Source organism: Peromyscus californicus, unplaced genomic scaffold (assembly GCF_007827085.1).
Source record: "Peromyscus californicus insignis strain IS unplaced genomic scaffold, ASM782708v3 Scaffold_4__1_contigs__length_199733344, whole genome shotgun sequence".
NCBI lineage: Eukaryota > Metazoa > Chordata > Mammalia > Rodentia > Cricetidae > Peromyscus > Peromyscus californicus.
In genome coordinates this window covers 135,204,341-135,227,964 of record NW_026294562.1, presented here as the reverse complement: position 1 = coordinate 135,227,964, position 23,624 = coordinate 135,204,341, and the positions used below count along the sequence as shown (strand labels likewise).

The 23,624-nt window shown below is 41.6% G+C and overlaps 1 protein-coding gene across 1 annotated transcript in view; it reads left to right on the top strand.

The window, feature by feature from the left end:
- Cers3 (ceramide synthase 3) overlaps positions 1-23,624 on the top strand; it is a 94,991-nt gene that overhangs the window by 22,815 nt on the left and 48,552 nt on the right. Inside the window, exons 2-8 of the mRNA XM_052711906.1 lie at positions 2,280-2,453; positions 13,769-13,883; positions 16,337-16,455; positions 18,645-18,702; positions 20,367-20,417; positions 21,853-21,945; positions 23,112-23,240. Coding sequence (XP_052567866.1) covers positions 2,281-2,453; positions 13,769-13,883; positions 16,337-16,455; positions 18,645-18,702; positions 20,367-20,417; positions 21,853-21,945; positions 23,112-23,240 — 738 coding nt within the window. The 5' untranslated portion in view covers position 2,280. The remainder of the gene's footprint in view (positions 1-2,279; positions 2,454-13,768; positions 13,884-16,336; positions 16,456-18,644; positions 18,703-20,366; positions 20,418-21,852; positions 21,946-23,111; positions 23,241-23,624) is intronic.

The following is a 23,624-nucleotide window of genomic DNA, read 5'->3' as shown; positions in this document are numbered from 1 at the left end:
AAGCCTAACAGAGAATATATAGGTGTTGGTGGAAATAGTCGACCATATTTGCATGATTTGGCAGCTCAAATTAGAAAGTCTAGTGGAATGATAACCCATAAAGAAGGTCACTTTTCTCCAAGGGTGCAGCTGTGTAGGTGTGGTTCTGACTGGGTTGGTGTCCCTCTGGAAGGGCACTTCTCTCAACACCAGGCACAAGGTTGTAAAATCTAAGGACAGTGTGACCCATGTTCCTGACTAAATATTTACAGAGAAAATCAAAACAGTCTCAGTTTCAAAATGCTAGGATCAAAATGGCCATAACCTCAATGGTGAGGTTAAAACTTATGCTGGTGATGTCATGAAAGGCGCATTTCCTGGCAAACAGGAAATTGTTGAAATCTCTGAAATGACAATGTTCTCTTGTATGCTAATGAGTTGACTGGTAGTTGATGCGCTAGGCAGGGCCCAAGAAAGACCAGCAGGATTCAAGGGTTTGTGTCATCAATCATTCCCTTCAACTTCTGGGGAGGGTCAAGGGACTGAGGGTTGAATTCTTCTCCAGTAGCCAAATGGCTTAATCATGTTCACACAATGAAGTTTCAATAAGGACAGAGCATGGGTTTCTAAGAACTTCCAGTAGCTCAACATGTGGAGGTTCCCGGAAGATGGTGGACCTGGAGAGAGCGTAGCTGCTTAGTGCCCTTCTTACATGCTTTGCCCTACATCTCTTCTTCTGCATCGTTGATAATAAACCAATATAAGTCCATGTTTCCTGAGTCTGATGGGCCATTCTCACAAATTAAGTATACTAAAAGAGGGTTTTCGTGGGCCCCCAGATGTGTAGCCAGTTGTCAAAGCACAAGCTCAGCAACCTGGAGCTTGAGATTGACATCTGACCTGGGAAAGGGACAGCAGATTTGACATTGAGCCCACAGTAATTTCACACTTGAGCTGGGGGAGAGGTCGCCCAGCAGGTGTTCAGTGCCGCAAAGCTATGGAGAGGAATGCTTGACTCCCTGGTCAGAGATGTCTCTGGGTTGTTGGGGCAGCAAAGGGAAGGAGCAGAACCCAAGTCCCTTTTCAGTGCTGTCGATCAGCCTCCTCTCCCACTCTTTCCACTGCCCACCCCCTTCAGGCATCTTTCCAGGACATATCCTTGCTGGGCCTAGTGTCCATCCTTGCCTCCCAGCACCTTGTAGTTTGTTTTTTTCCTCGTCTAGTTAGGTTTCTTTCTTTCTTCTTTTCCTTTTATTGAAAATAGATTCATAGAATATATGCTGAGTATGGCTTCCCCTCCCGCTACTCCTCCCAGTTCCTTCCCACCTCCCCACCCCTCTGAATCCACTCTCTTTCTGTCTCTCATTAGAAGAAAAACAGACTGCTAAAGGATAATAATATAATTTAAAAAATAAGATAAAACAAAACTAACACATTGGAATTGGAAATTTTTATGGTATCTAAAAAATATGTATCCAAGTTACTTGTTTTAGTCAGGCTGACCTTACCTACAAGGCTGTTAGGTTCTCAAGATGGGAGACCTGTCTATTAAGTGCTGTGTACTCAGCACCTAGCACAATGCTTCACAGATAATAGAGTCTCCCTAAATACAGTTAGTAGCATGGAGCCATGCCCGATGGCAAGAATTAGTAATCCTAGCTATTAGGAAGCTAAAGCAGGAGGATCACAGGTTCAAGACCTGCCTGAGTTACAAAATGCATGTAAGGCAAGTCTAGGCAACTTAGTAAGAGCTTGCTTCAAAGTAGAAAGGGAGCCGAGGACAAACCTCACCGTAGAGTCCTTGCCTAACATGAGTGAAGTTCTCAGTTCAATCCCTACTACCACCGACATACAAATAGATTACTGACATGACCTCCTCCGAACTCCTGTTCTTTATCTCCCAGGAAATGTCTTAGAGTGCTAGTGAAGTTTTATATACACATTGAAACTTTCAGGGGGTTGACTTTTGATACTTTGATGTTGTAGAACCTATTGAATAATTTTTATGTCACGAGTGATATAAGAGGAAAATAAATATCTGTAATATCCACATGTATGCTTCTCGAAATATGAAGAGAAGCATGTTAAGCTTTGGTCTTCCATTCCTTAGTCTAAGCACTTCTGGGAGCACTGGATGAGTTTTCTTGTTAGATGCAGTGGAGGACCATGGGAGCCAGTGTACTCCCCTTGTTATTTTCAGGGTCCTGCATTAGGTGTTTTCAAGGACAGTGCTCGGACATTATCACAGTTCTAAGTGCTGATTTGACAAGTCTAATGAATTCTTTTCTTCATTTGTCTAGAATGTTTCAGTCATTTAAAGAATGGTTCTGGTTGGAGAAATTCTGGCTTCCTCCAACAATAAAGTGGTCAGATCTCGAAGATCATGACGGCCTCGTCTTTGTTAAAGCTTCCCATTTGTACATGACAATTCCATATGCCCTGCTTTTGGTGATCATCAGATACTTCTTTGAAAAGTAAGTAGTGTTTATGTTTCTTCTCTCCCCGACCCCATCTTTGCTAACTTTACCATAGCAAGTCTAAGATCTGGTTCTTCTTTTCTTTCCCCTTTTTCTTTTTCTGGAGCTGAGGACCGAACCCAGGGCCTTGTGCTTGCTAGGCAAGCACTCTACCACTGAGCTAAATCCCCAACCCTAAGATCTGATTCTTAATGAGTCTCTTGTTCAGAGGCTGCAGATTCCTATGGAACCTGTGCAATAAAGTGCACACAAACATTATTTGCAACTGAAGAAGAAGAATTAGGGGTGTGAATACCACTGGGTAAAAATAAAACAAGGTTGAGACAGAGTGAGTGAGGGTAGATGATGAGTGCATGGTATAGGCGTATGTGGAAACATAATAGTGAATTGCACTGATTTGTACAAGTAGCACTACTAAGAGCAAATTCCCAGAGGGACAGTGCTAGAAAAATCTATTTCTTGAAGATGAGATGTCATTCTAGAATGCCTGGAAAATACCAGAAGTGACCCATTAAGGAGCACACCAAATACCTCTGCATAGCATAGTTTAATTTTAAGATGTATAGCTCTCCTTTCTTCCTAATCATAAGGAAAACATATAACCACATTAATTTGTTTTATCAGAAAACAGTAAACATTTTCTTGAGTTAATTTATATGGATATTTCTTCCAACCTTGTATTAAAATTGTATTCATGTTCTGACAACAGGAAGCAAATGTTCATGTGTAGTTTCTGTTAGTTCATTTGAAACAAACAAACAAAAAAGCCTGCTTGGATGGCAAGAGCTGGAAAAAGTTAAGACAGCCTGATAAAAAATCAAGTAGTCCAAGACCAAATGTAACATGGGCCACGTGTTTATAACCATCTGCAGGGTCCTTGTCTTGAGAGTTTGTTTGACCAGCTTTATCTCGTGGGCTTGCCCAAAGGTTTCTGTACAAACAGTAGCTTCACCTGGTTAAAAATGCACTGTTGCTATTGGGAAGATACCCTGGCCTGCCACTAAACTGTAGCTGAATGCATTGGAAAACGTCCTTCCCTTAAAAATACTTCTTTTTATTTATATGTACCTGTTTTACGATACCTTTTTCCCTCCCTTAAAAATACTGGTATATATTTATGTGTATGTGTTTACAACACATGTGTCTTGGTGCCTACAGAGGCCGGAAGAGGGCATTGGATCCCCTGGAGCTGGAATTATAGGTACCTGTGACGTGCACTATGTAGGTACTGGAAGCTGAATTTGGGTTCTATGGACGAGCAGCAGCAGCAGCACTCTTAACTACTGAGCCGTCTCTCTAGCCCTTGTCCTTCCCATGTTATACTTTTTACAGACACAGTTTGAATTTCCAAATAATGCATAAGGGAAATAAAATTTGCCCTGAACATCCAAATTAACAAATGATACTTTACTACCTAGAATTGTTCACTATTTTTGGATCGTATGGATGACCTTTACTTATCCCTATTGCAGATTTTCTGTCTTTCAGTGGGCAGCTGTTGTTTCCAGTCTGATCAGGGCAGTGAGACAGAATGTTTTCTCGGTTGCTGGAGCATTACAGTGGTGGAGGACCAAGTCTCTATGTCTGTGTCTTGCCTGGCTAACAACAGTGAGGAAGAAATCCCTCTTTTAATTCCTAGGGCCATTCTTGCTTCCTCAAGAGATTAAGTGTAGTCCTTATCTTCTAGCTCCTTGTTATGGTAATTCCCAACAACTCATCCTTAGTTTTTTCTGGTCTGCAATACTACAGAAACATACTTCTTTCTGTGTGATAAAGAGAATATTCAGCATGGCAGAGAGAGATCATACTTCATTGTGATAGAAGTTTATATTTTCCTTGGGATTCTACATTATTTGTTATAAATTAAACCACTTATATCCTAAAGAAAATATTGGCTGTTCCTTGCATTTGATGAAAACTTACAGTTAAGATGGTATAGAAACCATACGTAGTCTGCAGGTGAGGAAACAGGAGGTTAATGACCTCAAGCTCTCAGTGGTACTCAAACAAACATGCCATGACATCACATTCCAGGGTATTGGCTTGAGTGGGTATTTTTTTTTTCTGGTTTTATAGATGTTTTTGGATCTCACACTATAATGCTTCTGATAGTGGAAGAGAGTGAGCAAATGCCTCCTGGGAATCAGAAGACAGTTTGGAAAGCTCACTGCAAATGTGAAAACTTCTGGATTGCCTAACACTTCTGACACATTTGATATTGTCAGACTATTTATTTATTTATTTATTATTTTGGTTAAGACTAGTAGTTTCTGGTTAGTTTGCCTTCTACAAATTCTTTAATGTGTTTGAAGTAAGGTATCAAAGAGATCTCCTCAAAGTTCAACACATGAGATGGACAGTTTCACCCAGTATAGAGTGCGGGCCTGGAAGCCCAAGGCAGAGGTAGAAGATGGAACACCAGGTCACTTCTTTTACTTGCTGGTACATGGAGGAGACTCCCCCACTTCTCCCCTTTCCCACTGTCTCATAGAGTCCTGAGAAATCCATCTACATCTCAATTTTCAGGAGTTGAGAAAAAAGGACCCATTGTTAACTCACTAGAGCAGATGGAAGTGGCCTGACCTCAACTCCACATTAGAGCTGAGAGTTTGATGATGGTGTTCTTCCTTTAGTCATGTGACTCCAGAAAACACCTCTGCTATGTGCATGTATTACTAGTTACGTAAATGATGTGACACTGTGAGAACTCCCTTCCTTGAGAAAAATCAACAGAATATGGTCTGTTTGCTCTGCTCTCTGTTCATCTGGTGCATAGTTTCTTTCTTTTATATGTCTCTGAATGTCATGGGCTCTCCAAAGGAACTTATTAGTCCATCTGGAAGTCGGAATACTTACATTTTTATCACATTATTTTATGAAATTTTTACTTAACTTCTGTATTTAAAAATGAAATAAAGGACTGATCATTGGATAATTCATAACCACATTTCTAGATTTTAATTAAACATGGAAATTTTTCTAAGTACTAGAACAGACAGAGCCTGGCAGCAGTTGCTGTCTGTCAGAACTAGAGGAAGATGGACATAGCCTTCTTATTTCTTCTCCTCCTCCTGTGCTGATTCTTTTTCTTTCTTTGTTTGGGGTGTTTTTGAGACTGGGTCTCATGTAGCTCAGGCTGGCCTTGAGCTTCTTATCTAGCTGAGGATGACCTTAAACTTATGCCCCTCCTGTTTCTGCCTCTCAAGAGTTGATGATATTAGAGTCATCCTGGGCAAGCACTCTACTAACCGAGCTACACTGAACTCATTATGTTTGTATCTGTGTGTGTGCATTTATGTGCATTCACCTGTGGAGGCCTGAAGCCAATGGCAGTCTTCCTCAATTGATTTCCACCTTATTAATTGAGGCAGGGTCTCTCAGTTGAACCCATAGCTTGAATATACAACTACTCTATATAGCTTGCTTTGGGGATGGCCTGTGGGCATATCTGGGGGATTTTCTTTATAATTAATTGGGAAAGTGGTACTGGGCTCCACAGGAAAGCTAGCTAAGCACCAGCCTGGGAGGGAGCCAGCAAACAGCATGCCTCTTTGCTTCAAGATCCTATTTGAGTTCCTGCCCTGTAACCTGTTTTTTGGGGGTTTTGTTTGTTTGTTTGTTGTTGTTTGTTTTGTTTTTGTTTGTTTGTTTGTTTGTTTGAGACAGGGTTTCTCTGTGTAGTTTTGGTGCCTGTCCGGGATCTTGCTTTGTAGACTAGGGTAGCCTCGAACTCACAGAGATCCGCCTGGCTCTGCCTCCAGAGTGCTGGGATTAAAGGAGTGTGCCACAGCCACCCGGCCTTAGACTGTAACTTGTAAGCTAAAATAAACCTTTCCTTCCTTAGTTGCCTTCAATCATGGTATGTCTCAGCTTTCTGAGCATTGGAACTTCAGGGATGGAGCAGGCAGGCAGCAGGCAGCAGACAGCAGGCAGGAAGGCAGCAGGCAGGCAGCAGGCAGCAGGCAGGCAGGAAGGCAGGCAGGCACCATTCTCACTTGGCATTTATGTGGGTCCTGAGAATCCAAACTTAGGTCTCACATTTGGCATGGTATGTGCTTTATCCAGTGAGCCACCTCCTCAGCCCCTCGTTTGAATCTTTTTTTTCTTCCATTAGTTACCCGTTGAGGTGGAGCCTCTCTGTTGTCAGTTAGGTGTTGACACACAGTTCCACTGATCTGCCCACCTAGCCTTCCAGGCAGCTGGGAACTGCAGCTTGGACCACATTCCTAGCTGTACACACTAGTATTTTTAAAACTCAGCTTTATTGAGGTTTCAATTTCATACAGTTCATTAAAAGTTTGATACAGGCTGTTCATGTAGATCTCTTCCATTTCTCTGTCATTGGGCGATCCCCGTGTCTTTCTTGGGGTCCTGTTTTCAAGGTAGCCTCCCTGGTGATGTGAGTAGCAGTCCAGTCATCCTTGTTCCACATCTAGTATCCTCCTATGAGTGAGTACATACCATGTTTGTCTTTCTGAGTCTGGGTTACCTCACTCAGAATGATTTTTTCTAGATCCATCCATTTGCCTGCAAACCTCATGATGTCATTGTTTTCCTCTGCTGAGTAGTATTCCATTGTGTATATGTACCACATTTTGTTTATCCATTCTTCAGTTGAAGGGCATCTAGGTTGTTTCCATGTTCTGGCTATTACAAACAATGCTGATATGAACATAGCTGAACAAGTGCCCTTGTGGTGTGGTTGAGCATTCCTTGGGTATATGCCCAAGAGTGGTATAGCTGGATCTTGGGGGAGATGGATTCCCAATTTTCTAAGAAAGCGCCATATTGATTTCCAAAGTGGTTGTACAAGCTTGCATTCCCACCAGCAGTGGGGGTAGTGAAGGGCGAGGGTCGAGGGAAAGAGAGCTTGGGGGAGCGGGAGATCCCAGCTGGATCAACAACAGAGAGGGAGAACAAGGAATAGGAGACCATGGTAAATGAAGACCACATGAGAATAGGAAGAAGCAAAGTGCTAAAGAGGCCCACAGAAATCCACAAAGATACCCACACAACAGACTGCCAGCAATGGTCGAGGGACAGCCTGAACTGACCTACTCTGGTGATGGGATGGCCAAACACCCTAATTGTCGTGCTAGAAACCCCATCCAACTACTGAGGGATCTGGATGCAGAGATCCATGGTTAGGCCCCGGGTGGATCTCTGGGAGTCCAATTAACGAGAATGAGGAGGATTTATATGAGCGAGAATTGTTGAGACCAAGGTTGGATAAAGCACAGGGACAAATAGCCAAACGAATGGAAACACATGAACTATGAACCAATGGCTGAGGGGTCACCAACTGGATCAGGCCCTCTGAATGGGTGAGACAGTTGATTGGCTTGATCTGTTTGGGAGGCATCCAGGCAGTGGGGCGGGGTTCTGTGCTCATTGCATGAGTTGGCTGTTTGAAACCTGGGGCCTATGCAGGATTGCTTGGCTCTGCCTGGGAGGAGGGGACTGGACCTGCCTGGACTGAGTCTACCAGGTTGATCTCAGTTCTCGGGGGAGGCTTTGCCCTGGAGGAGGTGGGAGTAGGGGGTGGGCTGGGGGGAAGGTGAGGGGGGCAGGAGCGGGGAGAACAAGGGAATCGGTGGCTGATATGTAGAACTGAATTGTATTGCAAAATAAAAATAAAAAAATTTAAAAAAAAGTTTGATACAAATAGTCACACTACCATCACCATGATTGTGATAGGTCTATCGACCTGAACAGTTCAGTTTATTCTTTTCTACTTACTATCCTTGGCAATCTCTGTTTGCTTTCTAGGATCATAACTTTATATTTTCTAGAATTATTTATAATTGGAATTATAGATTTTAACATTTTGTATGACTTGTTTTATCTAACAAGCATTTGAGATTCTTTTTCATGTATGATGCATGTGTCAAGGTATCAAGGTTTCCCTATTATTGCTGACTAATCTTTGAACATATTTATGCAACATACAAATATTTATATTTGAACTAGTTGATGTGAATTTGTGCTGTTTACGGTGTTAGTCCATTGTGAATAAAAACACTGAACATGGGAACATGGCTGAACATGTGCTTTCATTTCTCTTGCGAAAGATCTAAAATGTTTGCTTTTAAGTGACACTGTGTGTGCCTACACCGTAAGCTATCACTCAGCAAGAGAATGGAACAGACTTCCTGTCACATGCTATGACATAAATGAGCCTCAAAGTATTATGGTTGGTGAAAGAAACTGGAGCTGAGTAATTATATATTATCCAATTCCACTTAGTAAATATCCAGAAAAGGTTAAGATATAAAGATGGAAAACAGGTTAATAGTTGCTTGGGTAAGTTTGAGAAGAAATGGAAAGTCATTGAGTTATATACTTGAAAAAATTGAACTATTTTATATGTAGAAAAATCCATAATAATTATTTTTAAAGACATAAATCAAATTAGAGAATAATCAATAGACTAGGAGAAGATGTGCGTAAATTATCTTATGAAGAATTTAAACTCGGAATATGAGATAAACTGTATGACTCATTAGTAAACAAATAAGTGTATTTTTTAAATAGGCAAAAGATTTGAGTCAAAAAATATGCAAATAAAAATTCAGCACATGAAAAGCTAATCAATCATCAATCATTGGACTGATGCAAATTAAAAACCACAGTGGGGAAGGCTGAGGAGATAGGTCAGTCAGTACAGTGGTTCTGCTTTGGCACAAGGACCCAAGTTCAGTCATGAAAATGTCACCTGTGGTGGTATGGTGGCACATGCTTATAGTCCCAGACTAGGGAGGCAAAGACTAGCAGACTGCTGGGGCCTGCTGGCCGGCCAGCCTAATCAGTGAGCCCCAGGCCAGTAAGAGAATCTGCCTCAAAAAAACCAAGGTGGGTGACTCCTGGGGAGCCACACCTGTGATGCTTCTCTAGCCTCCACAATCATGTGCATGCACACTCAGACACACTTGTGCAACCACGTGAACATAAACCACACACACACACACACACACACACACACACGCACGCACGCACGCACGCGCGCGCGCTCACAGGCGCATGCAGCACACATACACACAGTGCACACAGGAAGTTAACAAAAATGTCAGAAGTAAGGGATTCTGAAATTATTTTCTGCATAAAAACAGTGAAAAGACCAGCAAAAGTATTCAGAGTCAACATTTTTATAATTATACAGATTCACAATGACACAGAGAGTGTTGTCTAAGAAAAACAGTTGAGTCCTGACAAGAACGGCAAGATTTATGGAACTCTAGCTGCCTTTTCTAGCTCTGTGATATCCCTCCCTGAACAGCTCTGAGCTCAAGGCAGGGGTCAAGGTGCACTGCTTTAATCCTAGCACTTGGGAGGCAGAGGTAGGTGGATCTCTGTGAGTTTAAGGCCAGCCTGATTTGTATAGCTAGTTCCAGACAAGACAGATACATAGTGAGAGTCAAAAACAAAACAAAAAGCAATTAAAAACAAAACAAGAGCTCACATGTACAATGAACCCATGCAGTCTGACTTCCAATGGAAGGAGAGGGTTAGAAGTCTTGCAAAGCATTATTAATAGAGAATTGTCATCACCTGATTGTCTAGTAAATACAGGCCATAGTGTTGCTGTCCGTATTAGCCTTTTCTCAGAGTTTACCCAGGTTTTTTTTTTTTTTTTTAAAAAGAGTATTTTCCTGGGAGTATGGTTATCAGAAACAATTAAAGGTAATCGAATTCCTTGGGAAATAATAATTGGTTCAAAACTTAGACTAAGCAAAAAGGTCAAATGAAAAGCAGAGAATTGAGATGTCTGGAAGGGTGGGGCCATGAAAAGCTATGATATGTTCTTGGAAATCTTGAAGGCCAATTTGATGTTTAACGTTTTGTTCAAGTGCAGGCAAGACTCCAGACATCCCTAAGCTCTCACCTCTACATGATTTTGATGCGCTCTGTAAACAGAAAGTGAGCATTGAGGCAGAGTCATGCTGCCTGGCTTCGAGTGGGTGCACAGAGCCGCAGCAGCCTGAGAGGCTTGTTGGCTCTGGGTGTTGAAGGAAGACTTTGTCCAGTCATTAGCGGGGTGGTAACTGAAAATACTAGGGACTTCAGCACCCACACATGACACAGGACAGCACATACAGTTCAGGCTTTTTAAGTGACTCAACACACAAGTGGGTGAACAGGACAAAACAAACTCTGGTGGAGAGGCATCTGAGATCTAGAGTCCCTGCCTAACATGCAATGAAACCTGGGCAGATATGGAAATATTGGAAAATTATGGTCCATACACAGAAGACGGGGTCTTTGGGGAAGTCCAAGTGTTGGACTGACTGGACAAAGAATTTAGAATTTGCTGTTTGAAACATTTTCAAAGAATTAGAGACAACCATGCTTAAGAACAAAATAAAAACAGGAGACCAATATCTCACCAAATCATGATAGTAATAAATTAATAGACATTATAAATCAAGACAACCAAATAGAGGTTCTAAAATCAAAAAGGAGTATGACTGAAGTGAAAAATAAGACTGTCAAGGGTTTTGATAAGTTATACTACTATGGGTATTAAAAATCTACCAAGTTAGTGTGACCATATTTTCATTTGTAAAACTTTTTATATTCTTTGTTTAGTTGCATAAAATAATAACAATAAATATCTGTTGATTAGAACATAATATATAGAGACATGATTTGCCTGATAATACAAAGAGAGAAATAATGGAGTTTTTGTAACCTATTGAAAGTAATTTGCTATTAATTTGAACCAGGATGTTATAAATTAAGATGTATATTATAATCCCAGAATAACCACTGAGAAAATAACTTAAAAAATAGTAAAAAATGATAGGAGGATCTAAAAAAAAATGGACTACTAGGAAATATCTAACATGAAAGAGGATAGTAGTAAATTAATGAAACAAAGGATGATACACACACACACACTCACACACACACACACACACACACACACACACACAAAACAAGTAGCCAAATGTGCTGGGGGATGTCTTTCTGTATGCTGTGAATATATGTTGTTCCCATTGGTTAGTAAATAAGCAACATGCCAGCAGACCAGTAAAGCCACAGAACACGTGGTAAAGCAGATTAATAGAAATGGGTTAATTTAAGATGTAAGATCTAGCTAGCAAGAAGCCTCTCATAGGCCATACAGTTTGTAAATAATATTAAGCCTCTGACTGATTATTTTATAAGCAGCTGTGGGACTGCGGGGCCGGGCGGTACCTGAGAAAACTTCCGGCTACACAAATGGCAAGTAGAAATCCTTTCTAATTAGTAATTAAATGTAAATGGATTAAATGCTGTAATTAAAAAGTATGGCTGGGAAGAAGAGACAGCAAAACACACTCCACCTATATGGAGCACACAAGAAACACACTCCAAGTTCAGTGATACTCGTAGGGTAAAAGGAAAAGTATGGGAGTGCTGTCCACTAATTCAGTAGCTGAGAGAGTGGGTGGCTGCACTCCTCAGACACACTGAACTGCATCGATCCTGAAAGTGTTAGTACAAAGGATGCTCCTAGAGGATATAATAATTATAAACAAGGTTGTCTACAGCAATAGAGTCCCAGGACATGAAATAGAACTGTTATTATAAAAGGGAGAAACAGGCAATACAACAGTAATGGGTTTGTTGTTGTTGTTGTTGTTTTTCAGTGCTGGGGCTGGAACCTGGGGCCTTACGCATGCTAGCAGGTTCTCTACCTTATCCCAGCCCAGTAGTTCTGGGCTTTCAGTAACAACTAGAGTAACTAGGCAGGAGGTTGGAAAGAAAATAGGTTTAAACATGAACCGTCAGACTTAGCAAGCATCTCTAGAACATGCCATCCAACAAAAGCAGGTCTGTGTCCTTCTCTTGTGCACAGAGGGCACTCCTCATGACATGCCCTGTGCCAGGCCCCAAACACACATCTCAGTGAATGTGAGGAGGTGGCACCCATACACATGAAGTGGTGCTAGAACCCGGGAGATTAGCAAGTAAGTGAAAATGAGGTCAACACACTTCTTAATAACCAGTCAAAGATGGAATCACAAGGGGAACTAGAAATACTTTTTGTTTGTTTGTTTGTTTTCGAGACAGGGTTTCTCTGTGTAGTTTTGGTGCCTGTCCTGAATAGAAATAGTTTTAACTGAATGAAAAAGATCATACTATACTAGAACCCCCTGGAATGTGGAAGTAGCAGGGCTGGAAGGAGTTTCCAGCTTCAAGCCCTTCTATTTAGAAATGAAGGAAGCTCAGATTAATACATTTCTTAAGAAACTAGAAAAATAAGATGAAACTCAAGTTGGAGCAGAACTTAGGAATAGCAGTTCTGGTGGGAAGTGAATAGAATCAACGGCGCACACAGTATGATTTCTGTGGCTGACGAAGTCAAGCACCTAGGGCACTTTGGGGTAACTGGAAACGTGACATGCTATTGACAGGAATGTGAAATGGTACTGCTACTTTGGAAAGCAAATTTTCTGTTTCTTATAAAACAATGAACACTTAATTTAACCCTTGGTGGTCTTAAAGTGAAATTCTAAACACAACAGTTCATCCTAATTCCTAAATCTTGCACATAAATGTATTTGAATTCACAATGAAATGAATTTTAAGCTGTGTACTGCATCATGTGTTCTTACAGTATCCCCTGTGCTGTGCATGGGCCTGAAAATTTGCTCTTTGAACTTAGATTTGGGGTGTTTTGGCATTATCATTTTGTTTGTTTGTCAGTCTTTTGATATTCTGTAGCTTAAGCTGTACTGAAACTCACTGTGTAGCTCAGGCTGGCCCCAAACTCACTGTAATCTTTCTCCTTCACCCTCCCAAGTGCTAGGTTATACTCATTAGCCACATGCCCAGCTTTCTCCTTGGAACCTTTGGTGGGCAGAGATTGGCTCTAACTAGCTCCATTGACAACATGTGTTAATCAGATTTCTATTGCTGTAACAAAATACCCAAAGCAATTAATTTATAAAGCAAATGTAGGTTCCAGTTCGAAGTTGAGTGATCTTAGTGCTTTGGCTCTGAGGTGGCATAGCCTAGCAGGAGCATGTGGTGGAGCAGACTGCTCATCTCTACAGGAAGAGAGCAGATGCAGAGTCCAAGGCCCTATGAGCCCCTTGCAAGACCCATGACCTCAGGACTTCCCACTAGGCCCACCTCTTGATGGCTTACCACAACTCCTAACAACACCGCCCTGCAGACTAAGCTTTTCAATGTGGACCATTGAGTGTCCAAACTAGAACAGTGCAAGCAAATGCCTGAGCTTTCCTGGACACCTGAAGGGACAGCCTGGGTTTTCTGGTGCGGTTTTGGACTTCCTCCTTCTCAAACCTTCTCATGTTTTGTAGGTTTATTGCCACACCTCTAGCAAATGCATTTGGCATTCAAAAGACAGTGCACAAAATTAAACCAAATGCCATCCTAGAGAATTTTTTCAAGCATTCCACAAGTCAACCATCACATGTAAGTAAAAACTCTTTATTTGTAGACTTAATGATCTGCTTTCTTAATGGGTTAGTCATCTTGACTTACTTTGTCCATATAAAAAATAGCTTCCATTTGACCATCAAAGGATTTGATTCATTAGATGCATTTCTTTGCTCTATTGACAAATTCAAATGTTAGAAAATATAAATATGTGTTATAAAGTCATTGACATTGATAGTTTGTAGCTAGAGTTTTTCTCTCCGGGTCCCGCCAAGTCCTGGCAGTCCCGTAGCCCACTTATAAAATAAACATACAGACGCTTATATTATTTAAACTGCTCAGCCATTAGCTCAGGCCTACCATTGTCTAGCTCTTACTCTTATACTCAGCCCATTTCTGTTAATCTATTTGTCGCCAAGCCCATTTCTGTTAATCTATTTGTCGCCACGTGTTCTGTGGCTTTACCTGCTGCCTTTACATGCTGCTCCCTGGACAGCTGGCTGGCATCTCCTCTCTGCCTTCCTGTTCTCTCAGTTCTCTTCTCTGCTAGACCCGCCTATACTTCCTGCCTGGCTACTGGCCAATCAGTGTTTTATTTATCCATCAATCATCCACAGCAGTAGTTCAAGTATTACTTTCAGCTGTGGGATCCCACATTAGCAGTCAACATCATGATAGATAGATAGATAGATAGATAGATAGATAGATAGATAGATAGATAGATAGATAGCAATTTAAGCTAGGTACCATGGCTTACACTTGTAATCAGGACTGCTGAGGCTGAGGCCGAACCATCACCATGGCATGGGCTGCGCAGTGACTCTGGGGACAGCCTGAGATACATAGCAAGACCCTGTCTTAAAAATGTAAATAAGTAAATAAATCATAATATCACAGTTTCATTTTTTATTATTTATTTATCTTACATCTCAACCTCACAATCTCATTTTAATGATAGTTTTTAAACATTTGAGTAGAGAAGGCCACACTTGATACTTTTGATGATTGTGACCCTATCAAAATACATCATAAAGTGTCCATGAAGTCACTTTTCACACGTCCTTGTTTTGTCCAGCTGTCTTGTCCACAAGCAGGCTTTTTTGGCCCCCAGAATACTCGTTTGCAGTTAGCTTAAACTTACTGTAAATCTCTGATTAATTATTTAAAAAGTGGTTTCACATCAAAGTCTTAGGACTGTATTTCCAATCTGGAATGTTAGGGCTTGGTCTCACCTGGCCCTCTGGGGTGGGATCCTCTGCACCACGCTTTTTCCTCTGTCCATCAGCTGCAGCTTGTATCTTGGGCAGGAAGCTGACAGCTTTAGGCAATTTGATTTTTTGTTTTGTTTTTATTACAGAATTAAGAGGAAGTTTTCTTATATTAGAAAATGAATGATCAAGAGATCAATGCCATTTCAAAAAATTGGTATTGTGGAAGCAGAGAGTGCTAGTTAGCAAAGGTCTAATGTACAAAACATGCCTGTTCAAACCTTGCTACAAAATGGACCTGGCCCTCTTGGCCATTCATGCTTTTTTCCTGGTTCTAGCAGACCTTGTGATTTGTAACCTTTGGGCAGTAATTCATCATCTTCATTGTTTCCTATTTTAAGTCATAACCTGTAAAACTTCTGCTTCCCAGAGGAGAAGCAATCACCATCATTATAATTTATAATCATTATTTTAATGGTTGGAAATAGTTTGGACTATTTTGAAATAGGCTGTATATCAGGTTGATTGTGAAAGCAGATAGCCACCACCTGCTGAGGGTTTTCTTGGATTATCTTCTGTGACTACCAGAAAGACTGAAGGAAGTAACAGAAAGCCCACCACTCTAGGTGTTGTTGGCACGGGCTACCATTTTCACATCTTGCACAAGTCCTAGCAACTCGCAGGCAAGTTTCTTTGTCTCTGTAGAAAATCATATTTGATTGACATTTTAAACTCTACTACTCTACCTGGCACCTAGGAGACCCTAAATAAATCTTAGTGAGCTCACACAGTTCAAAAATGTGGATTGCTGCTAATGTATAGACAGTTGATCTTTCTCAGTAATCAGCAAGCTAGGATCCTCATATTCTGTTTTCTGTTTGCTTAGCTTTGGCTTGGGGAACCTGTGTATGTGAATGTGATTTCATAAGCAATATAAATATAAACATAAATATAAATATAAATGTAAATATAAATATAAATATAAATAGGCTCACAGTCTTGTGCCTGTCTGCTCTAGTACACAAGCTTTAGTACTTAGTCACACTGTCCCGACTGCTTGACAGCTGACCCTGTTCTTTGCCTGAGTTCTTAGAGTTGAACGCGCGCGTGCGCGCGCACACACACACACACACACACACACACACAGGCCTGCACTCATGTGCTGGGTGCACCGTGGAGGCTCTCCTCCTCCAGCCATGTCCTGCCTTTGCCTGCTGAAATACCTTGCCTTGCTGACTCTCTACTGTTTATCCTTGGTTCATTCTTTCCACCTTTTCCCAGACTGATGTTTATGGACTGGCAAAGAAGTGTAACTTGACAGAGCGCCAGGTTGAGAGATGGTTCAGGAGTCGGCGGAATCAAGACAGGCCCTGCAGGATGAAGAAATTCCGGGAATCTTGGTAAGAAGAATGGGCAGCTTGTGTGACACTGTCATAACCAAGGGTGTGATCATGGCAGAGAGCACACTGACATTGGACGGGAGGAAGGGTCCAAAGGCATTCTCCACTTTCCATAGGGTTGTTCCAGTTTGTGTTTTTCCCCGAACAAAACCAAGTTTGGTTTATGTGAATGGTTTCATTAATAACAAAGGGGACCAACTGAAGAGCAGCACCCGGAGTTAGTGCAAATGTACAGTGAATGGCTGCTGAGAAACCCCAAGGTTTGAATTCCATCTTAAACAGTGTACATTGTTAAATAACGTAAGGAAAACATTTATACTTCAGCAAGTCCTTTTGAAATGTGGAAAAAGATGTTATTCTCAACTGTCCTAGACACCCACCCTGTGAGGTAGACCCAATGCCTATGCAGACCTCATGTCCTTAGCCTGAAGCCCAGAAAATCCACACCCATGTCTTAACTGGTGTTTCTCTTTTCTAGGGTTGAGGTCAGAAAGTCTCAAACTTTCTCGCATGTCTGCTGTCTTTAAGGTTGTAGAAGCAGGGGGTTTGAGAGTGCATCCTAGTGAGTGCCCCTCAGACTTTCATAGAGATATACAAAGGATTTTGATCACACCCACCCTCGACTCTTCTCCAGTCCTTTCCCACAGCCCTCCTAACACATCTCCCTCCCATCTTCGTGACCTCGTCTTTATTGCAATGAGCCATTGCGTGTAGTAAGCACCGCCCACATGTGTGTGGGTGCACCCGCGTGTGGGTAACCTAGCAGTGGCCATACCTAGGGAGATAAATGACTCCTCTCCAAAGCTGTCATTTGCCAATAGTTCTTCTGCTAGGGGTGGGGCTTATGAGCCCCTCCTCCATCCATGGAGGAGTGCTGCAGCTTGATCTTACACACGTTTGTTCTGGGTTACTGAGTTACTGAGTATGGTGGCCATGTCCTAGCAAGAAGCCAATATTTCCCAGCACTCCTCACTGTCCTGTGGCTCTTACCTTCTTTCAGCCCCCTTTCCGGCAGTGTTCACTGAGCCTTGTGGCGGGGCTGATACAGATATCCCAGTTAGGGCTGAGAACATGCAGTAATCACTTACCAGCTGGTATTAACTGCTGGCCACTGCAACAAGAAAGTTTACTTGCCAAACTTGAGAATGGCACTAAACTATGGGTTTGAACATAAATATTTGGCAGGCATTTCATAACATGTCCATTCAGCAAAGCAGAAGTAGTAGATTTCTCCCTAGGGCCTATGCCTCCTCCAGCCATAGGCCCTTGATTATATTTATAGGACCAGAAGAGAATTCCCTCCCATGAATCAGAGGGCAACAATAGCTTTCTGGATTTGAGGCCTGATTCATGGGAGGGAATTTATTTTCCTTTCTTTTCTATCTATCTTTCTTTTTTATTTTATTTATTTTGAGAACTGTCTATTCAGCTCATTACCCATTTCTTGATTGTGTGGTTTGTTTTGTTTTGTTTATTTTTATAGTTCTTTGTGTTGTCTGTATAGTCACCCTGTCTGGTATGTAGCTAGCATTTCCTAAGCTGTCTCTCCCTATGTTAATTTTCTCTCTGTGCAAAAACTCTTTAATTTCACATCATCCCATTTACCGATTCTCGTTTTTATTAATGGCCTGAGCTACTCAAGTCCACTCAAGACAGTCCTTGCCTATGTTTATATCTTGAAGATTTTTACATACATTTCCTCTAAAAGTCTTCAAGATTTGGGTCTCACATTAGTATCTTTGATAATTGTGTGTTGATTTTTGTATAGGGTGAGAAATAGAAATCATATTAAGCCCTAAATGTGGGTAGCCTATTTCCTCATTATCATTTGTTATGCGGCTGTCTTTTTTCCAATGTGTATTTTTAAAATCTTTGCCAAAAAGTAGTTGGCTTTATCTGTAACAGTATCATATTCCATTGATCTACATGTCTGTTTCTTGAGCAAGTATTATAGTGCTATAGTGGACTATAATTTGAGAGTAGGTAATATAATGTGTTCTGCATTGCTCTTTCCATAATTTGGTTTTTGTGCTTCCATGTGGATTTTAGGATAAAATGACAGCTAGGGTATGAACCTGTACTTATACTCTAGGATACATGCTCTTCAAAGCCTGTTGTACCAAATTCCCTTTCCCCTCACCTGTCAATCACTGTTACAGAGGAGTGAAGCTTTTTCTTTCTTTTGGCAGCTGGCGATTTACATTTTACTTAATGGTAACTGTGGCTGGAGTTGCATTTCTTTATGATGTAAGTTGTCATTTTTATATCTTTGGAATTCCTCTTTAATTTAAAATATTTTGCCCATGAATTCTATCAATGAAAAGCTCTCACCTCTAAAGGATGAGAAAGAATTTATTCTGAAGCTAAGTAAAAGTGACCATGACCCAGGAATACAGATACAAGTTACCCCAAATTCCATGTTCCAATGTGGTGGTGGTTTCCTGGAGTTCTATAGTAACAGAACAAAGCAAACATAATGAAAATACTTTTCAAAGCCATTGGTGGAAACACCAGACAAGCAGGTTAGAGCAAGGCAGGGGATTTGCAGCTGTATGCCTAGGTGCCATAAGCCAATACTTTTAACCTTTGGTTGGTAGAAGCTAGGGCTCTGTTTGTATATCTCAAGGGATTTGCCTGATAGCCATAAAGATGGTAGGTCACATAAGAGATGCATAATAAATGGCCATTAATGGGGCTAACTGTGCCCCAAGAATAATCGAAATTAGGCTCTGAGCCACAATCATTGAGGTTCTGGTCAGTTAGCCAGCCATACAGATGGTTCAGAGTAAATTGCCTTTTCCCCCAGGAACTTCATTTGCAGTTCTTTTAGGACATAATACTCCAAAGTTAACCAGTTTAAGAAATGGCTGTGTGGAGTCAAGATGTATCTCAGGCTATGCATGTAGCTCAGTGACAGAACCCTTGTCTAGTATGAGCAGGGCCCAAAATAAGCCTCCTGATGTTTTATTGTTATAATTGTCCCAAGGTCTTTTTGCATTTTCATTTATTTATTTGTGTGCTTGCTTATTTTTATGTCTTTTTTCCTTTGAGACAGGATCTCAATATGTATCTGAGGCTGGACTACAACTTACTATATAGCCCCTGCCAGCCTCAAACTTGTAATCTCCCCATCTCAGCATCCCAAGGGCTGAGACTGTAGGCATTTGCTACTAACCCAACTCAAGGCGCAGATACAGTGACTGACTACTCAGAAACTACTTTTTAGGTTATTTATTTGTTCAAATAGTTTCTTCAACAAGACAGGCCTATTACTGACCCCAGATTCACTGTAAGTAGTGAATTGTACAGTGTTTAGGAATGTAATCAATGCCCACAAGGGGGAAATGCATGCAACAGAAGAGATGGATCTGCACAAGAGAGCCAGTACAATAGTGAACACCACACGTGAGTCTGTACAACAGGAAACACAAGTGAGTCTGTGCAACAGGAAACACACAAGTGAGTCTGTGCAACAGGAAACACAAGTGAGTCTGTGCAACAGGAAACACAAGTGAGTCTGTGCAACAGGAAACACAAGTGAGTCTGTGCAACAGGAAACACAAGTGAGTCTGTGCAACAGGAAACACACAAGTGAGTCTGTGCAACAGGAAACACACAAGTGAGTCTGTGCAACAGGAAACACAAGTGAGTCTGTGCAACAGGAAACACACAAGTGAGTCTGTGCAACAGGAAACACACAAGTGAGTCTGTGCAACAGGAAACACAAGTGAGTCTGTGCAACAGGAAACACACAAGTGAGTCTGTGCAACAGGAAACACAAGTGAGTCTGTGCAACAGGAAAAATAGTGTGTCCGTGTGACAAGAAACACCACCACAAAGAGCCGTGCTTCCTGCTGAAACCCGCTTTTGACTGACAGAGTGTCTTCTCTCCTGGCTCTTCTTTTTTCCAGAAACCATGGGCGTACGACCTCTGGGAGGTTTGGCGTGACTACCCCAAGCAGGTGCGTCCTCCCTCAGGTAGCCTCTCTCTAACTCCAACCCCATGTTAAGACACCGCCCCAGGTCTCAGTGGGTTCTTTGTTTCTTTGTTTGCTGTCTGCTGGTTGGTTAGTTTTGTTTTTGTGACCCACTCTTACTAGGAAGCTCAGGCTGACCTTAAACTCAGCACATAGCCAAGTTGTCCTTGAACTTGTAGTCCTCTGCCACCATTTCCAAAGGAACAGGCTAAAATTAGTCTTTTTAGCATGTTAGCCTCAGCATGAACAAACAAGCAAACGAAAATCAGAAAGTGGGCTGGAATGATGGCTCAGTGGTTCAGAGGACTGGCTACTCTTCCAGAAGACAAGGGTTTGAGTCCTAACACCATATGGTGGCATACTACTACCCACATCTCCAGTTCCAGGGGATCCAGTGTCCTCTTCTGACCTCTGCAGGAACCAGACACACATGTGGTCCATACATACATGCAGACAAAACACCCATACACATAAAATAAATGATAGAAACCAAATAAATGAAACAACAGGAAGAGGGAACAAGAAAGCATTAGAAAGAAAAGTCCTGTCCTGTTCATCACACAGGCCATAATGCAGTCCTATTGATGCCAGCCCATTTACCCTTCTCAAGAGCATCCGTTATCCCTGGTGCATAACAGCTGTCCTCCAGCCTAGTGCCCTAAGATGCCAGCCACTGCTTACTCAGGATTTGGGTTGGCAATTGGGCCTAGGCTAACGGAAGCAGATCTGTTCCATGTGGTGTCAACTGAGATCATTCATACATTCCTAGTCAGCTGGTGGTCCCCCCCCTAATATATCAGCTGGCACTTAAATAGTCTTTTTTGTGGCCTCTTTAGTATGATAGCTCAGCTTTCTTAAACAGTGCTCATGAAGTCTATGCTTGTATTGCATTGACTACTCTCCCCTTGGCCAAATACCAGGATGAAATCCATAGTCCTGTGGGAGGACACCATGTAAGGCCGTAGATATTAAAAAGCCATATTTAATGGGTGCATTAGATAACCGTCCATCATACTGACTAACACGACTCAGGTCACAATTTGCCTCAATATCTCAAGAAATTCCCTACTATAACATGACTAAGAAAAATTCTAGCTGTAGAAATTTAGTAACTTTTATTCAGAAGACAATTTTAGAGTCCTTAAACAGTTACATATCTAAAATAACTCACATTAAGCTAAAATTAGGCAGTCACATCTATAGCATTTCTTAAACTTTTTAGTCAAAACATTTCATTTGGTTTAGAATGCTTCTCTAATCGTTCAAGGATTAAACACCTTGACATTTATCTGTGATTCCTTTGGGGATTGGAAGTCACTGCAGCTTCCTGCAGTCTTGTGGAGTATACGTGGGTTTCATCAAATCAAGATGTGTTCTTGTGAGGTGGAACTTGGAGGAATGATGTTTTTCCTTCCCTCAGCCTTTGCTGCCATCACAGTACTGGTACTACACCCTGGAGATGAGCTTTTATTGGTCACTGCTGTTTAGCCTGGGCTCTGATATCAAGAGGAAGGTGAGTGTGTGTTTACAAAGCTTCCTTTATCCATTTCTTCAAATTGTTTCATTCCTTTGCCCCCAGTTCTACCTATAAATTGTATTTTGTGTATAGTAGCTCTTGTCAATGGCTATTTTTGCTTTTGACAGTGCATAGATTAATTCCAATTATGCCCATGCTCTGATGTCCTGAGAAGTGCCTATAGAGAAACATAGAAACTTCATGTTTGAAGCTGTATTCCTGTCAGTAAGAAAATACCTCTCCTTTCTGTTTCCTTTGTCTTTGGAGGGCAGTGTCCCTAGTGCACAGGAAAACCTTGTTAGTGTAACGACCTAACTCTACACCGCATCTTTTACTTGATGGCAAACTACTTTATACAATCCTTTCGAATGTTTTCAAAGACTTTGGAATAACTACCTACCCCTAATTCCTTAGCTATCCCTATGAAAAATCTTGTTTTAGCACAAGTAGCTTTGCTTTATTTGCAGGGAAACTGAGGTATTCTTCATGTCACAAACTGACACATTTCAGGGCAGTCTGGTTTACTGCATCACTGGGTCAGGTGTCATGTTAGACTCTCAGTGCAGCCACAGGATTTCCTCAGCAAAGCAACTACAAAAGACTATTGGTGCCTCAAATCTTCATAGACTAATCCAGTGCAAAATTCTAGCGTGCAGAAATGTTTGTTAAATAAAGTTAAGATCAACTAAATATTAGGTTAAATGGAGCTGCCTCAATTAAATGCTCTTAGAGTTAAAGGCTGATGCAGCCATCACTAGTGGGTCCACTGCAGCCCACAGATATCTTCAGAGAAAACTGGGTCCCAGAGTCTAAGAATGTAGTGTATGGAGCCATGGGAGGGGTGTCACAAGTCACAGTTAGATGACAAGTGCTCAGTGCTGTTTCAAAGTTAGACTACTTCATCAATAAGGCTCATACTTGCCCTGGCTCCCTGATAGGGACTGTGTTAAGAAGTAGAAAAAAATACATACATAGACACATACATATGTACATACATACATACATACATACATACATACATACATACATACAATACATGCATGCATAATTCTAAATGTCAAAACATGCAGATGTAAGTTACTGGTACCATTATTATTCTCCCTTCCAGTCACTGGGAAATAACTGCTTTTGCTTAATGGCTTCCATTTTCTCTCCTTATGTAGGATTTCCTCGCTAATGTCATCCACCACCTGGCTGCCATTAGTCTGATGAGCTTCTCCTGGTGTGCTAATTACATCCGCAGTGGGACCCTCGTGATGCTTGTGCACGACGTGTCAGACATCTGGCTGGAGGTAAATGTTTGCCACGTCCTGCTTTTCACTAAGTGCTCACAGAGAGAATTATCTGTGAGGATTTGGCAGGGTACTCCGTCCTGAAAACGCCCGAAGCCTGAAAAGGTACGGGCTCCCAGAGCCTTTGCGATGAAACCTCTTGGTGTCTACTGTGCAGTCTCTGCGCTGAAGGAGCGAGAGGTTGTTTTGTGGGGTTGTGCTTCTGGCCACTGCAAGCCGCTGCCCATTCAGGAAGGGAGATGAGATTCTTGAATGAGAAACCAATTCGAGGTTTTGAGAGGCAGAGCTTGGAAATTGTTGCTTTCTGGATTCTCCAAGTTGGACAGCTCCTTCCAATCCCTCTCGCTTTAGGGAATGCCAACTGATGTTTGTAAAACGGCATTT